Genomic DNA, 17782 nt, shown 5'->3' with positions numbered 1-17782 from the left:
ATTGAAAGATCGAATAATTAAGATTTTATTTCCATTAATTGTGAGTATACAATATATATAGAGAGAGAGTATAGAAAAATAATAAATTCAAAAATTATTTATAACTTGAATTTAAATTGTAACAACTTGTAATTAATTACTCTATCATATTAGTAGTCTAATATATCCCCACAAAGTTAAGATAAAGTCAATCTTATCAACTGAAGTTTGTGGTGCGAAAATGTAAGATTTTAGTGAGAAGATTTACATGTTGATCAAAGCCAACAAATATAAACTTAACCATTAGGCAGAAGTTATAACATAAGGCTTAGTTTCTTAAGAGAAAAAATACACATAACCACCATAAGGCAAAAGCAAACATGCTTAACCACCATAAGGCCGAAGCAAAAAGGTTTAACCACCATAAAACAAAAGCAAAAAGACTTAAACACTTAAAAAGACAAAAGCATGAAAATGACTTTACCACTTAAAAAGACAAAAGTAAGAAAAAGGTTTAACCATCTAAAAAGATAGAAACAAAATGATTTAACCACCTAAAAAGGTAGAAGCAAAAGAGTTTAACCATTTAAAAATACATAAACAAAAAAATGACTTAACCACCTAAAAGACAGACCTGAAAAAAATGGCTTAAACCACTTGAAAGTCAAAAACAAAATGGTTTAACTACCTAAAAAGGCAAAAATAAGAAGGTTTAACCATCATGAATGATTTCGGATGGAGGACATGATGTGATCCTCGTTATATAACTACCAAGAAGTTCTAACTTCAAGGAGATGAGTCATTTGGTAATTGACATAGGCTAAATTAGGGTAGATTAAAAGCAATGTTAGGTGATCATGAGAAAACAAAAAAAAAAGGATCAAATTGACTATTAAACTCATGGCTCTATGATATCAAATTGAAATGATGAAATAATTAAAATTTCATTGATATCTAACGGAGAGTGTATAAGAAATATATATATATATATATATATAGAGAGAGAGAGAGAGAGAGAGAGAGAGAGAGAGAGTATAGAGGAATAACAAACACAAAATTATTTATAACTTAAATTTAAAATATAAAAACTTATAACTAATTACTCTATCATATCAATAATCTAACAAGAATGACGGAAAGTGCTAAAGTGTTGAAAAAAAGAAGAGTTGAGTCTTGAATACATGAAAGTATTCTTAAAATTAAACCACCTTATGTTAATTAATATATAGAGAGAGGAGTGATCCATTTACTCTAAAAATAATTTTTTCATTTTCACTATTTATTTTCTTGATATCTAATTGTTAAGATTAATTACTTATTATAACTATTAGATCTAATGTGAAGACGAGGAAAAACTCTAAAAGAGTTGTTATATATATATATATATATATATATATATATATATATATATATATATATATATATATATATTCAATCACGTTATAAACATATATTGAGAATGGAGAAAATGGTTAAGAAACTAAACCAAATAGTCTTAAAGATATTTTTTCTTAATTTATTTATGACGCAAGGAAGAGAGAGATATAAATGGTACAATTCATTAGCAAACTAAATTCAAAGGTCAAGATATTATTATAGATTCTGCACTCAGATTTCAAGCTTGACTTTATAAATCTGGGAGAAAAAAGGTACTGTGTAGTTTATATATTAATGGGAAATTTGTCTTAATTTGTAACTTGATTGATAAGAGTTATTGTGTTATTGCAGAATTTAAATTTGATATGTTTGTGTGTGCACAGATATGAAGTGCAATAAAAGAAAAAAGTTATCAAATTACCCCCAAAAATTTGTGACAATGTTATGAAGGGCTTCCCCATATAATAAATATTAGTTGTTAAACTGAAATGATTTTAGTTCCCAAGCTATAGCTATATTGAAGCTCCTATGAATGATTGGAAAAAGGTCTAAGAAATCTCTATTTAGAATACCCTAAGCTAAGTACCTCCAGACTTCAACCCAATCTTCTAAATGCAAAAAAACTATTTAATCTATTCATAAATAATCCACCAGCTACTAAGTAAAATTTTTATCTAGCAGAAGCATGTTAGTACTGAGTCCTGTATAATATATTAACTATAAGTTCATTGAAATCTTCAATAATCCTTTATCAAAAGGAAGGTCCTTTTCTTTCTCTACAAGGTGAATAACATTAAAATTATTAAGACTAGTTCATAAGATAAATAATTAGAGAAAAAGAAAATCAACATATATATGAGCCCCATATTTGTCATCTTAAATTTGTAAGACAATATTTCCTTTTCGATCAAACAAATTAGGCCATTTTCAATAATGATAACGATACCAACATATATAAAGAAAAGTATCACTATTATCGAATATTTTAACATATATAAAAGGGCATTTTCAATAGGATCGTACATATATATTCTTTGAACATGGATATATAATGTCAGAGACAGTAATTTGATTATATAGGTGACCGTGATATTCGCCTTGGAAAGGTTGTCTTGCTGAGAATTTGAATCTTCCTAGGTAAAGTTGGTGCTGGGATATGTCACTAGCAAAGTTTATAATACATTTGAAAACGAGTTTTGAACTAATATAGTACTATATACTAATTAGGAAAAAAGTTTATCAGGACACGAAATAAAACTATCGCTTCACACCAGAACTCTATATTTATAGGAAAGTATCATCAAGTAATTCTGTTGCATACCAGGTTGACTGTTGTTTTGGTCTATTTGTAGTTTCATTTTAGATATGCCACGTGTTTGTTCATAATAAGCTTATTAGAGCATATTTACACTACATAGCTAAATTACTTGGTTATTTTGATTTTGTACATCTTATAATTTCAATAATTTAAACATTTTTCATTAAAATTTATTTTAATATTAAAATTATTAAAATGAGCGTTTAACTTAGTTTTGTGAGTCCTATAATATTTTAAAAATATATTATTTATGGGATAAATATTTTAAACGACTTCATATCATATACTCTAATAAATAAAAAAAATTAAGTAACAATACTTAAAATTAAACAAAAATACTTTATTAAAGATGCTTTTATAATGAAATCTCGTATGCTATTATTATTTACGGTTTAACCATGTAGTTTGTTTTTTATGAATAATTATGGTTCCTCCTCCTGTGACATTATCTGCTAGTGGGTCAGTCCTTGTCTGTGTTAATAACTTCTTAACAAAGATTGAAAAATATTAACACAAAATGGTAACTAATGAAAATGGATAGAGTGCGAATTACTCTTTCACACACACACACAAAAAAGGCACAAAAGTTGTGCGATAGTAAGTGTGAGAATTTCATTGTATCATTTGTTCAAAAAGAGAAACAGTCAATACAACTAATTGACATAGACAATGATTGTTTTGATTCTGTCCTAAATAGGTAGGTGCATGATTGAAATTCTAAAATTGGTAGTATAATTTCCTCCTCCTCAGGATTTGTTAGTTAATGCAAAGTTTTTCCTTTGTATTTGACTAATTATGGAATTTTTATTATATAGTAATTATTTTACTTTGAAGATTTTCAACATACTAGTATATTATATAATTAATAAGTATTGAATAGCTCATAAAATTAAAAGGAGGGTTTATACAAGGGTAAACAGCAACTCTTTCTCTCAGTTTAAAAAAAAAAAAAAAAGCAACTCTTTCTCATTCCCACACTAAATCAGTCCATAGAGGTGGATAAGAACACACTTAATCAGATTTTTATGTTTGTTGATGAGTGTTTATTTTCTCACTTCTAATCTGCGTTTTAAGTCTGGAATAAATGATTATAGATGGTGTTGAATAAAATTTTTTTGCTTATCATACGATAAATAAATAAAGGGTGTTGAGCTTATCTTAAAAATTGTTTTACTTTTTTGGTTAAAGAAATAGTCTTGGGTGATGATTTGGTTAAAGTTAGCTAGGCCTGTTGCCCACATGTCGACGAAAGATAATTAAAAGCCCATTTAAACGCTAGATTTTGTGCTTAGTCTATTTTGCTTGTGATCGAGTAAAATGGAATGTAGTTGATAATAAGCAAAACCTTTATTAAAAATAACATAATTCTTCTCTTTTTTTGGTTTTCCAATTACCTATCTTGCTCACTTTTCTAAAACAAAAACAAAAAATGAATGGCTAAATGATTCTAATGGTTCAAACATTCGATAGCGTTCAAGTTCTAAATAATAAAAAGTTCTAGGAAAACAAATGTAATGCAAACATGAACTTTCGGGTTAACGCATAAGATAACTTATAACTTTTTTGTGATTCATTTAAAGTGTGAATAATCAACTAAATCAAATTCAATTATGATCATTCTCTTATGGCTAAGCCATACAACCATGTTGGCTTGTCTATACATTCACGAGAGCCTTCATGGAAAAGAGGAGGAGAAAGGTGATAGAAAAGTTAAGTGGAGTATAGAGTGTATTATTGCAAAACTTCAAACGCTGATGTTTATATATACGTGACACATTGTCTCCGAAGGATAAAGATGACATTAATAAGATAGTAGATGCATTAATAAGAACCCAAAGATTATTAATGTATTCCCAGCATCACATGAATGAAGCACCAATAAACCAACATAGCATCTCCGGTTAATGAATTGAAGCCAACTATTTATGGGTTACGCGGTATTCCATTAACACAAGTTCTTTATAATGGTCACGTGACCATGTCCAGATGTTGGGTGGCATGAATTATGGCACAACTCAACTAGTTAAGTAGTAGTAAGATGTAAAAGGTTCTTACATTATTTTTTTATAAAAAAAATGTTTAAAATTATATGTCGTGGACATTCGGGATAGGAGAGCTTTTAATTTGTACTCCTAATACACTTTTTAACGTACTTTTTCAAATAAACTTATTATTATTAATTAAAATTTATTGAATATTATAATATCTTGAGAAATTCATCACATCAAAAATGAGATATTAATAATTTTATGATTTTTAATAAATTTTAGATAATAATAAAAAGAATGTTAATTAGAATGAGTTAGAAAGTATATTCTCCTCAAAATAAGTTAGAAAGTGTGTTACAAATGTTTCTCTTATACATAAACAATTACACATTTGACAAATGATGCAACTATATAAGGTCGTAATCTGATTTTGTGGTATAAAAAAAATCTCTTGATACTATTGATGTTAAAATATTTTAAAATTTTAATGTTTTAATTATCAGAATTTATCTTATTTTTTCATCTCCTTCCTAACTTTTATATATCTTTATTTAGAATTCTTGTTATTGAATTATTACACTCCTTTGTGATTTACTCTTAAGACTTTTTAGATTTTTTTTTTCAATCCACTTCGACTCAACCACTCCATGCAGTGACACTCCATAGTTCTCCTTTGAACCCACTTCAATTCAACTTGTAATTGTCACACTCACCACTTGAACACGCCACAATGAGATAGTGACTCGGTCTGTGACATAATGTACAATATTTATATCAAACTATATCATTACAACATAATAATTGTTCTCTTCTACTGTGACCATCCTTTTAGAGAGAATAGCAAGAGGACAAGTTAAAGCTTATATTGACAACGTGAAGCCCAATGTCGTCTCTCGAATGACTTGGAGATAAATTTGTTGATCCTTAACATTGTGCTTACCGATGCTGAGCTGAAACAGATAACTAATCCTGTAATGAAGGCATGGATTGATGGGGTGAAAGGTGTTGGATGAAGATTTGTTAGATGAAATTAGCACAGCTTCTCCGAGATGCGAGGTAGTCTAATAAATGCATCCATTTCTAATGAAAATGAGTGGATATCTTATTAATAGACTTCACATTAAGGATATCAAATAAAATTAATAATTAATACATTTAAAAGTAATTGTTTGTTATTTTTAAAATCAAAACAACAGAAAAATAAAAATTCATAAAAAATATTATCATACAATCATCATTCAATTATGTATTAAGTTTTGTAAACTAAAAAAAAAATAAACAATAGAAGTATGATTTTGTTGTACACTTCAACAACAAAATCATGTTTGTTAAATGTATTTATCCTTTCTTACATAACGTGATTCCGCTGTACAACATTTTTTGTATACCCCTCTTAATGCATCAGAATCGTAATTTCATTATGCATATTGAGAAAGAGTAAATTTAGAATTTTAAATAGTGGTAGTGGCAAATAGCAAAGTAGTTGGGACCACTAGCAACTACCCATTAAAATTGGAAGTCTTTGCAATGACATTGAAACCTTGCATTCTAATTCAATAAACTACGCACCCCATCAAGGTGGCATAACCGCACTTGTGGACAGAAGCATTTATGCCAACATATAATTTTTTTTATGTTAACCTTTTACCCCAAGACCTATGATCACACTAGGACATTATGCCTCATTGAGTGAAGAAGAAAACTAGCTAAGGGACAAAAACAAAAGAATCAAGGAAGAGGAGAACCAGAAAATCCTAAATCATCACCATGAAAGGAACAATTCAGAATCGTGGAAATTAAACTAATGGAGACAAAACTCAAGAGGCCATAAAGAAAATCCAAATAGACAAATTGCACAAGAAGCAAGCTGGTGCAAAAAAAAATGAACATTCAAATCAACAATAAAATGAAATATGTTGTTATTGACTTTCTAATAGGAAAAAAAAAACTTTTTTCATTAAATTGAATCAAATTTCAAACCCTAAGTTAAATGTTGATTCCAATCCACAAACTGGACTTTATTATGTATTCAAGATTATTCAATGTTCATGTATTAAAAATTTATATGAACTAGAAATTTATCATCCATTGGTTATTTGTTCTTTGAGAAATTATCACCCAAAACCAAAACCTAAAACCTAATCTATTGTTTATATTGTAGACTCTTTTCAAAAACCAAAAACTAATCTAATCCAAACTGAAATAAGTTAAGTGACTGGATTAAATGATTTTTCCCCCCTCAACCGATCTAATACAATTCTGAACTCCCTACTTACAATTGAATAGAATCATTTCATTTCATATTACAGGAATTTACATAATAAATGAACTTGGGACTAATGTCAACTATGAAAAAATGGATATAGGACCAGGTCAAGAGAGAAAGTATACAATAGAATTTCTAAGCTTCATGTATGCAATAAGTTTTTGCTATCAACAGGTGAGTCTGAAGCCATCTGCTTTAGCCAAAATGGAATGGAATGGTTCAAACACTATACAGCACAGGACCACATGATTTTACTCCCAAATTTCAACACACAATTGAAATATACGATCTTTTAACAACACACAATTTACCCAAGTGTAAAGTATCCAAGCATCCTGCAAAGCAAATGCTAGTTTGCATCAGTGAATTGTAAATATCTTTCCCATGTTATTATTCATTACAGATTTAAAGGGGTGCCAGTGAACATGATCCAATCAACACATTTGATTTCCTATGAATGCGAGTAACACACTCTTAATATTATTTTTTTAGAACTTTCTTATTTGTTAAAATTCATCTAGGTTCTACTAGTTTGGAAATGAGACCACATATTTAGTGGGTAGAGTACTCTAGTGTCGGGGAGAGTGTGTTAGATTTCATTTCTCACTAGTTAATTAAAGTCTACAGAGCCAACAGCTGTACCATAGACTCCTTACATGAAACACAGCAGCACTTGTGCTTAAGGATAAGCACAAGAAAAACTGCCTTTGATAGTTTGATTTTCTTAAACATTACCTTGTTTATGAACCTACCAAACTAGAAACATCTAAAATTATTACAGTGACAGGATCTAAACGGGCTAACATGTTTGTATCCATAGATATTCATTTCAGTCATGTCAAGGCAAACAGAGAAAGGAGAATTGAATCACTTTACCTAATAAGATAGTATATGAATATGAAGGCAAGTGTGAAATACCCCACAAGTGAGCATGTTTTCCTTGCTGATTTCTTCTCAAAAACCTACAAAATTCAGTTTCTACACACTAAATCATGTTCCGATAATGTGAAATTAAAAGATAAAATGAGGTACATTATACAGAAAATAAAAAAGTTACCTTTTTAAATCGATCCATGGTTCCCATCATCACACCCCTTGATCCGTCCATTTTGTTACCCTAATTTACAATGGAATCCAATCAGAATAAAGGGAAGAGAGTTTCTCACAGAAACACTGTGTTGTTTACATACCACCCGATCAAGCAACTGGTTATGACTCTCAACCTCCTCATGTATATCACCTGTTAACTGTTGATCAAGAAAATATTTACAGTCGAAGAAAAATAAATCAGCAGATCATATCATTTTAATGGTTCCTTCGAGCAAATTACTAACCAAATAATTAGAACATTATGCAACGAAACCAATAGGCTAAATAATTTCTTAGACATTAAATTAGCAATTGACCAATAATTCATACTTTGCAAATGGACATGCATATATTTGTAAATAGCACAACAGCTACAACAAGAGAAAATGTGTATTTCTATAATTTAAAGAAGCCCCATACAAAAGAACCAAGCCAAATTCTGTTAAAATGGATAAAGATATCACCAGCAATCATTGCCTTCAGTCCTTTTTACCGTAAATTTTTCAGAAAAAATTCATTCCATTTTATTTGTCATTTTAAGCGTTCAAGACAATATTAATTACTATTTTGTCAAATAACAATTATACCCTTACCTTCACGGCTTCACCCATTTATCGTGAAATTGCCATTAGAGGGAACGGAAGAATAATTAGTGATAGAAATTAATTAGTAAGATAGTTAAAGGGTATAATATGAAATCAGATAATAATTTAAATAAAAATAAGAACATTAATTCACTTAATTGTACTTCTTAATTCTTGTGTCACAACCTAAAAAGACACTTAAAAAAATGGAGGTAGCAGCAAATAAACAACTATGCACACACTTAATCTTTATTAACAAATCACAAGCATTTCCAGACCTGCAGTAATCATAAACTGGGGATCCCATTTGATGATCCCTTGTTTACAAATCAACTGATGACCATTAAAAAAAAATACAAGCATGCTTATTTTTACAATGCAGCCAACTAGAAACAGGGAAAGGATTTCCCAGTATTTAAGCAAATGATCCAAAATGGTAACAGGAAAATTAGAAACAACATATATGCACAAAGACCTTAAACAACAATAGAACCATGGCAGGTAATACTTTGAACACTAGCAGAACTTTTCCATGAACCTTTACATTAGTGAGAACTAAGAATTCCTATAGCCAGATGTTAAGACAAGAATTCAATTGATACTTCAAAAGCAAAATAGTACCTTAATCTTAAATAGAAAACTTACCCGTTTCAGAAAGGAAACTCTGTCCTGCAAATTCTCTATGGCTTTATCATTATCATGCTCATTAATTTCGCGTGAGTAAGAAGAAGAAGCCCTTAGACCACCCTCCTCCAGACTATCAAAACCATCTACAAGTGATGATCTGGAGGAGCGATTATCTCTGAAAATCAAACAGTTATGATGGTTAATACACAAGAGAACACCATTATTCCACAAAAATTAAACCAAACCTGAGGCCTTGAAAAGTCAAGAAAAGTAGCACAAGCCCCAATAATACATGAAAGCAAAACTTGAGGCCTCTGAGGGACAAACTTGAAGTACAAACCCAGGCTAAAAATTGAAGACAAGTCACAATTGGATCAAGCTAGTAGAATTTGATGGGGAGTGTCGAAGAACAAGTCCAGATTGGTGGGTTAGAAACAAGTTAAAGATTATATAAGAAAAATGGCCATGAGTCCAAAGTACAAGTATTTTTTTAAGAAACAGGCCACTTTGGCTAAAACCCACTAACTCTCTCACACTAACTATTGAATAACAATAATAGAGAATATTTGGCTTGCCTATTTCATAGTCTCAAGTGTGTATATATACAATAGTTTTGAATCAATTTGATTCTACAGAATCAATGCTATTTAATTCACATAAAGCTATTACTAAAAATATAATAACAGAATCAATGCTATTTAATTCACATAAAGCTATTACTAAAAATATAATAGACAAGGAATATTTTATATTCTAATACACCCCCGTAGTCGAAACGGGAGGAGGACGAATGTTGAGACTATCTCTGAAGTCGCTGAATAGCTGTAGCGGAAGGCCCTTTGTAAAAATGTCAGCTATTTGGTAGCGTGAAGGAACATGTAGAACGCGTATCTGGCCACGAGCAACCTTTTCACGCACAAAATGAATATCCATTTCAATGTGTTTAGTGCGTTGGTGTTGAATGGGATTTCCTGATAAGTAGACAGCACTAACATTGTCACAATATACTAGTGTGGCTTTCGCAATAGGACACTGAAGTTCTAAGAGTAAATTTCGAAGCCAACAGGATTCAGAGACAACGTTAGCAACACCACGATACTCTGCCTCTGCACTAGAACGAGAAAGAGTTGGTTGACGTTTGGCAGACCATGAAACTAAATTATCTCCAAGATAAACACAATAACCGGACGTGGACCTGCGGGTGTCCGGACATCCCCCCCAGTCAGCATCAGTATATGTGGTGAGTTTGTCAACTGAGGAGGGAGAGAGATGTAAACCGTGAGTGATGGTGCCTTTGATGTATCGAATGATTCGCTTCAAGGCATTCATGTGTTGTGTTCTTGGATCATGCATGAAAAGACATACTTGCTGAACGGCATAAGAAATATCAGGTCTTGTGAAAGTAAGGTATTGCAAAGCACCAGCAAGACTTCTATATTCAGATGGATCATGATATGGGTTGCCAGAGGTTCCACTGAGTTTTGCTTTTGTATCCACTGGAGTTGAAACCGGTTTGCAGGAGGACATGGAAGCTCTCTCAATGATTTCTTCAGCATATTTATGTTGAGAGAGAAACATACCACTGGAATGCCTGGTAACTGAGATACCTAGAAAATAACTAAGAGGACCCAAATCTTTCATAGCAAATTCGGAACTCAGTTTAGACATGATAGATTGGCGTAGAGTGTCAGAGGATGCAGTGAGAATGATATCATCTACATAAAGAAGGATGTAGGCCGTGTCATTGCCATTGTGGTAGGTGAATAATGAGTTATCACATATACTATGAGAAAAGCCCAAGGTAGCAACAAAATCAGTGAAGCGTTGGTACCAAGCACGAGGTGCTTGTTTAAGACCATAGAGAGACTTCTTCAACAAGCATACATAATCAGGGTATTGCGGATCGCGGAAGCCAGCAGGTTGGTACATGTACACGGTTTCATTGAGATTACCATGTAGGAAAGCATTTTTGACATCCAACTGATGAAGACCCCATGATTTGGAAAGAGCAATACTGAGAACCGTTCGAATAGTTGCTGGTTTAACTACGGGACTAAAGGTTTCTCCGCAATCGACACCAGTCTGTTGATTCGAACCATTACCGACTAGCCGAGCCTTGTACCTTTCAAATGAACCATCAGCTTTCTTTTTATGCCTGAAAATCCACAAACTTCGGATAACATTAGCATCAGTTGGACGGGGCACTAAGTCCCACGTCTTATTTTCAATAAGAGCATTATATTCGTCGGTCATGGCCATTTTCCAATTAGGATCTTGTAATGCATTAATGGGATTGGTAGGCAAGGGAGAAATTGAGTGTGAAGCTGATGCGTGGAGATTGAAAAGTTTGCGAGGCTTAATAATGCCATGTTGTGCTCTAGTGGTCATTTGAGGGGAAGGGGGTGATGGTGACGATGAGCTGATTGGTTCGGTAGTTTGTGTGGAGGAAGGGACAGAGGTTGATGATGGCATATGTTGGGAGGTGGGGGTCGTAGTAGTGCGATTGGGTAATGAGATAGGTGTTGGTAATGGGGTAGTATTTGGATGAGGGGAATGTTGGTTAGGCGTTGGTGTCATGAGGGGTGAAGAGGTTGGGTCGGTTTTAAGAAATGGTGTGTCGCTTGTATCCAAAAAATCATAACTAGAGGTTGGAGGAGCATTCAAGGCAGAAAACGGAAACGTATTTTCATCAAAAGTAACATGCCTACAAAGAATAATTTTACGACTCGACAACTCATAACATTTATAACCTCGATGATTTGAAGGATAACCTAAAAAGACGCATGGAGTTGAGCGAGGCTGTAATTTATTTCTAGTTACAGAGGGAATAAGAGGGTAACAGAGACAACCAAAAACTTTAAGGTGAGAATATGACGGATCTTTTTGGTAGAGAATTTTAGTAGGGGCTGGTAGGGCAAGCTTTTTGTTAGGGAGTATGTTGAGGAGGTAAGTAGCCATCTGTAGTGCATGATGCCAAAAATGAGATGGGAGAGAAGCATGGGCCAGGAGGGTGCGAATGATATTATTGATGGTGCGAATTTTTCTTTCGGCTTTTCCATTTTGGGGTGAGGTGTATGGACAAGAGAATCGAAACGTCATTCCATTTAGTTCACAAAATTTATGAAAATGTGCATTGTCATATTCTTTTCCATTATCACATTGAAAACATTTGATTTCTCTTTCAAATTGTGTTTTAATATGAGCACGGAACTGAATAAAGATGGAATGGACTTGAGATTTATTTGCAATTGGAAAAGTCCACAAAAAATTCGTGAAGTCATCTAGGAACAAAGCATAATAACGATGTCCACCTGAGCTGAGCACAGGGGACGTCCAAATATCACTGTGAACAATATCAAAAGGCATCATAGTATAAGAAGAAGATTCATAAAAAGGTAATTTTGTGTGTTTTCCAAGAGGACAGGAATGACAAAAATAATGCTTTGGAAGCTTATTACATAAAATAAAATTGTTTCTTTGTAGAGAATTAAAAACTGGAATATTATGACCACTACCAACGATAATATTATTGCTCATATTGGAATAAGAAGTGAGATTACCTCCATTTGCAGTCATGTGAGAGGTGGCCCCGGTATCCATGTACCACTGATCATCGGGAGGAGCCATAGAAAGAGTATGCATCGCAGCTTGAATGTCGGTTGATGCATATGATGGTTGAGCATTATTTGCTGATGTGGCTGCCATATGAGCTTGTGGAGGCTTTGGTCCAAGAATTCCTTGCTGGCGAGGAGTGGACTGATGTTGCCAATTTGGCGTAGTTGGGTACGGACATGGTGGCGTGGCCCATGGTTGCCACGGTGCAGCCCAAGGTGGAACAGCCCACTGTTGTTGTTGCTACCTTGGGCTTTTCTCATAGTATATGTGATAACTCATTATTCACCTACCACAATGGCAATGACACGGCCTACATCCTTCTTTATGTAGATGATATCATTCTCACTGCATCCTCTGACACTCTACGCCAATCTATCATGTCTAAACTGAGTTCCGAATTTGCTATGAAAGATTTGGGTCCTCTTAAAAATATAATAGACAAGGAATATTTTATATTCTAATACTAACACTCACATACTCTTGGACAAGCGCTCGGGCATAAAACAAATTTCTAATACAACCAATACATGAAAAATGAAAGCAAAGTATCTAGTAAGGTAATTGACATGAAATGTTATCCTGATTTTTATTAAAAAAAACATTTTTATTTAATTTTTAATTTCATTTACTTGTTGGTCATGGGTTCGAATCCGGAAACAGCCTCTTTGCATATGCAAGGGTAAGGCTGCGTACAATATCCCTCTCTCATACTTTCGCATAGCGAAGAGCCTCTGGGCACTGGGGTACGAAAAAAAAAAAAAAGTCGGCATCAGCTCACAAGGGCCGAAAACAGAGCAACAACTTCAAAATCTTGCACAATTTATAAACTTAATGACAAGGCACTGTTGAAATCAACATCTAGACATAAATAAATAAATAATGCATTGCATCATAGCTTCAACCTCTCTGATTCCCAACAAATCAAAATCCATACTTTTTCCTAGTGCAGGAACCAGCTCAACAGGTGCGGTAAAAGAGATGGTCTCCAGCTCATAGCTAATTAGCTCATTCATAAACAGCACAACAAAACACAGTTTAAGTTAACATCAAGCTATAAACAAATAAGGAAGTTTTCACTTTCTAGAGCATTCCTACTTCCCTTGTTTGAACTCAAAAAATGGACATTGGATTCAATGCAAGAGAGCCCAGTGAGTTCTCAGCAGTGTACATGTACACATACCCCAACATACGAAAAGGTTGTTTCCAGCATTTAAACCCATGTCCTACAAGGCACAAGGAAGCAACCTTACAATTGCATTGCACCAAGGCTTCACTCTCTTGTTTGAACTCGAAATCCTCCAATTTTCCAAAACTTGTCACCCTATTAAAATCTTCACTCTTCTAATTTTTCTTTTCTTTTCAGTATCAGTAAAAAGCATTAACCAGTTAGCAAGTGATTCACATCTTTCCCAGTGACATGATACCTTCTACCTCTTTGTTCTCAAAAACTTTAGGACCCAGGCATATCATTAAATTTCCACGGGCAAGTTTGGCTTGAATCGATTTAAAAAACAAAAATCATGATTTCAAAAGCTCTATGTGTGTCTGGAATTGGATTACTTTATTTTTCCTTCAAAACAGCCTATAATCAAAATCCTAACTGAGAAATTAAAAAAAAAAAAACAATTTTCCCCCCAAAAAAATCCAAACCAGGCATGCACTCTCACTGAAATTTTGCTTTGAATACAAAAAAGCTTAATCTAAACACTCAAATACTTTATGATCCTCTTCAACTTCACCTTGTTACTGAACAGCTAATGAACAATGCACGTGCATTTCAAAGCAATACTCATTCCAAAATCCAGATCCAGCATTGCCCTGAAATCCAAATCATCCTTCAAACCTAAGCACTACCCAACCGCATATCGAACCAAAAAGGTTGCAATCAACGAATGCACCACAAAGCACAAATTAAAATCGAGGGAAAGAACAGATCAAAGAACAAAAGGGGAGTCATTTCGAAAACAAACCTTCGGTAACTCATGACTCGCAAAACGCGTTTCGGGACTCACGCAGATTTTGGCAATTATGTGCAAGATCTTGTGAGAAAACGTTGAGAACGTGTTTTTGTTCGAGATCCGAGAAAGAAACCGGTGTGTAAGGTGATTGGGTTCGTAAGTCGTAACTGTGAGAACGAGTCAAAACGGTATCGTATCTTTATGCTCTTCTTAGTTACCTTTTTATTTTTTATGAATTTAATTATGTATTAGTATTTCATAATGCGATGTGTTAATCAATTAGAAATTATTTCATATATAATATAAATTAATTAATTATTATAAAAATTATTCATCTTAATATACATAATAATAATAATGTATTTATAATTAAATAATAATAAGTGAATTTTGTTACATAATTGTATCTCAAAGTTTACCATTGAATTGAAAGCTTATAACTTATAAATCATATTATAGTAATCTAAATTTGTCTAATACTCCATTATTATATATATATATATATATATCAAAATTTACATAAAATGTACTTTTGAAATAAAAAAAATGAAAAAATCTTTTATTTTATATTTATAACTGTTAAATTCAAATAAAAATTAACATTTAATGCTCTTATATCTTCTTATTTCAAAATTCACATTTATCTCCTGTATTTTTTTCACTTGATATGTTTTATGTATGTAGGGGAGGAATAAAATTATTTTCACATAGATCATATTTTTTTTCACTAAGCTTAGAAGGAAGTTTCAATGGTCTCATTCGTTGTTAGAAGCAAATCAAGCGGTAAACTTATAGGCAAATTTTGGTCAATCCGACTTAGATGCCATATTGCCATTCAGAAGGTTTTTAATTTTGCGCCTTGAAATTTCAATATCCACAAAACTTAGATTTAATACTATATTTTTTTAAGTGTTTTGTTATTTTTAATTAGAATTGGAGATTTGCAGCCTCTAGTTATTTAATGTGATTAGTCCCCCCATACCAAAAATAAATTAATTAATGTGATTAGTTGCTTAGAAACATATTTCCAAACACATAGCATGTAGAGTATTGAGGTGGAATTTTAATTTCTATTAGTAAACGTAAAACTATAATTAAAAAAAACTACATTTAAACTCTGTAGTGTTAAATAAGTATAAAATTCATTGCTTGAGCAGATGACCTAACAGGCTAACACATGTAATAGAAGCAGTGCACTATAAGGATGTGCTTAATGCTCCTCTTTTAATTTTTTGTTTTAGTTTTTTCTTTTTTACAACCTTTCAAAGAACTCTCTTAAAAGCTACTCAAAATTTAAGCCATGCCTAAACAATGCATAACTCAGCTAGCACGTTAATCAATTGCCATTATTATCTGCCTCTCCATGTATGTGCATTCCTTAAAAAAAGTGACTAAGTGAGAGATAATATTTTGCTCAATTACATAATGCAAATCCCGTGATTAACTATTTAAATCCACTATAATATCATATCAATGTATTGAAATTAAATTTGGTTCCCATCAATATATTTATTGCACACGCGAAGTTTGTCTCTGACCGTAAAGGGTTCATCAACTGATATCATCAATAGAAAATCTTTTAGCTAATTGCCCAACAATAGGAAGAGTTTGAGTCGTACAGTAGTACACATTGCTGCTATAAAGAAGGCATTAATTCAAAATTGACTACACACCAATTTGGTGGACGAATTATAAGTGCTTCCCAAGCACACAACAACCTACTATTAATCACTTCTCTACACTTTCTATGTTACAACCCTAAAATCAATTTACTCAAACTCAATTATAAGTTCAGGGTATAGTTGAAATTGGTGGAGCAGCAACATTGAATAAGTAAACAAAATTTTGGAACCATGGATTTTTTTTAAATGGACATGATTATATCTTTGAGAAATATTGTTGTGGCATTTTGAACATAAGGATATAATAATTGAAAAATGAACATTACTATGTGTGTTGTTATTGCCCATCAAGCGCAATTGTGCTTCATTTAATGGCTAATGCCATGCATGCACCTGCCTAACTACTACATACCAAAAACATATTTTATTCCTTTCTTTTTATCGCTTAATTAAAGTTAAAATAGTATGAATTAAGAAAATAATCAATCTCTTCGTTTTTATTAGAATTATTATATATTTCTGATATGTCCTTTATTTCTCTTATTTACTTTTTATATTGACATTTCATACATTATTGCTCCTTTTAAAGGTATAATATTTTTTTTTTCAGTTTTTATAAAGGTATAGTTGAGATAATAATAATAATAATTAACATCATAAATGTTAAGTCACAAATAAGAAGAAAAGAAACGGCGCTAATCTTAATTTTGCTAACATCAACTGTATGACAAAATCAGTTATTACATAAAAAATGCAATACCATCATAAATACCTTATATCCAATAATAAAAACTTCTCAATTTTACATGATTACAATATTTTTCAAAAGATATTTATGCAAAAGGCTTATAATATTTCTATGGCCATGATTTCATGAACCGAAACAAACCCATATGTTAATGAGGAAGAAGAATCTAGCAAGTGTGGACCTTGATTTTGAGTCACATAATGAAAAGCAACTCATAAAAGAGAAAACCACCCACAACTTCAACCCCCCACAAAAGATTAATGGCACTCAACTACACACACTATTTGGAAGGCCCTTTTATTGTCAGAGTGAATGCCCTCTTCTATCTACCCACCTATGTTACTTATGCCACTTCATGGCGCCTACTTTCCCAGCCTGGACTTAGTAATTATATTAATTAAACTGACAAGGTAGCTAGTGTTTTGTGTTCCCACTAAGATATAACAACTAAATGAAGGAAAAAGTTTAATTCAGATCTGTCACTTTTTATGCTTAAACAAGAAAATAACACTACAATCCATGAATGTCCTACACCCCAAAATATAACTATTTCATGAATCTTTAAAAATCCAGGTTTTATTATGTTGATCTTCTTTTTTTTTTTTTTACAT

General features: G+C 32.2%; 1 protein-coding gene across 2 annotated transcripts; it reads right to left on the bottom strand.

Annotated features, from left to right (window-relative positions):
• Window positions 1-6938: 6938 nt before the first annotated feature.
• LOC100818014 (bet1-like SNARE 1-2) lies at window positions 6939-14981 on the bottom strand. 2 transcript variants are annotated; one of them, XM_003536802.5, is made up of 6 exons: window positions 14814-14981; window positions 9247-9403; window positions 8119-8175; window positions 7986-8045; window positions 7805-7890; window positions 6939-7263 (listed from the first exon to the last, which is right to left on the bottom strand). In XM_003536802.5, exons 1-6 carry the CDS (start codon window positions 14825-14827, stop codon window positions 7236-7238), a joined length of 402 nt encoding a protein of 133 aa, XP_003536850.2. In that variant the 5' UTR covers window positions 14828-14981; the 3' UTR covers window positions 6939-7235. The 2 variants fall into 2 exon arrangements, with proteins under 2 accessions (XP_003536850.2, XP_014618359.1); XM_014762873.3 differs by lacking the exon at window positions 14814-14981 and adding an exon at window positions 13473-13498.
• Between the last annotated feature and the right edge of the window lie 2801 nt (window positions 14982-17782).

Source organism: Glycine max, chromosome 10, assembly GCF_000004515.6.
Source record: "Glycine max cultivar Williams 82 chromosome 10, Glycine_max_v4.0, whole genome shotgun sequence".
Lineage (NCBI taxonomy): Eukaryota > Viridiplantae > Streptophyta > Magnoliopsida > Fabales > Fabaceae > Glycine > Glycine max.
The sequence above is the reverse complement of the archived record's forward strand: the minus strand, read 5'-3'. Positions and strand labels throughout refer to the sequence as shown.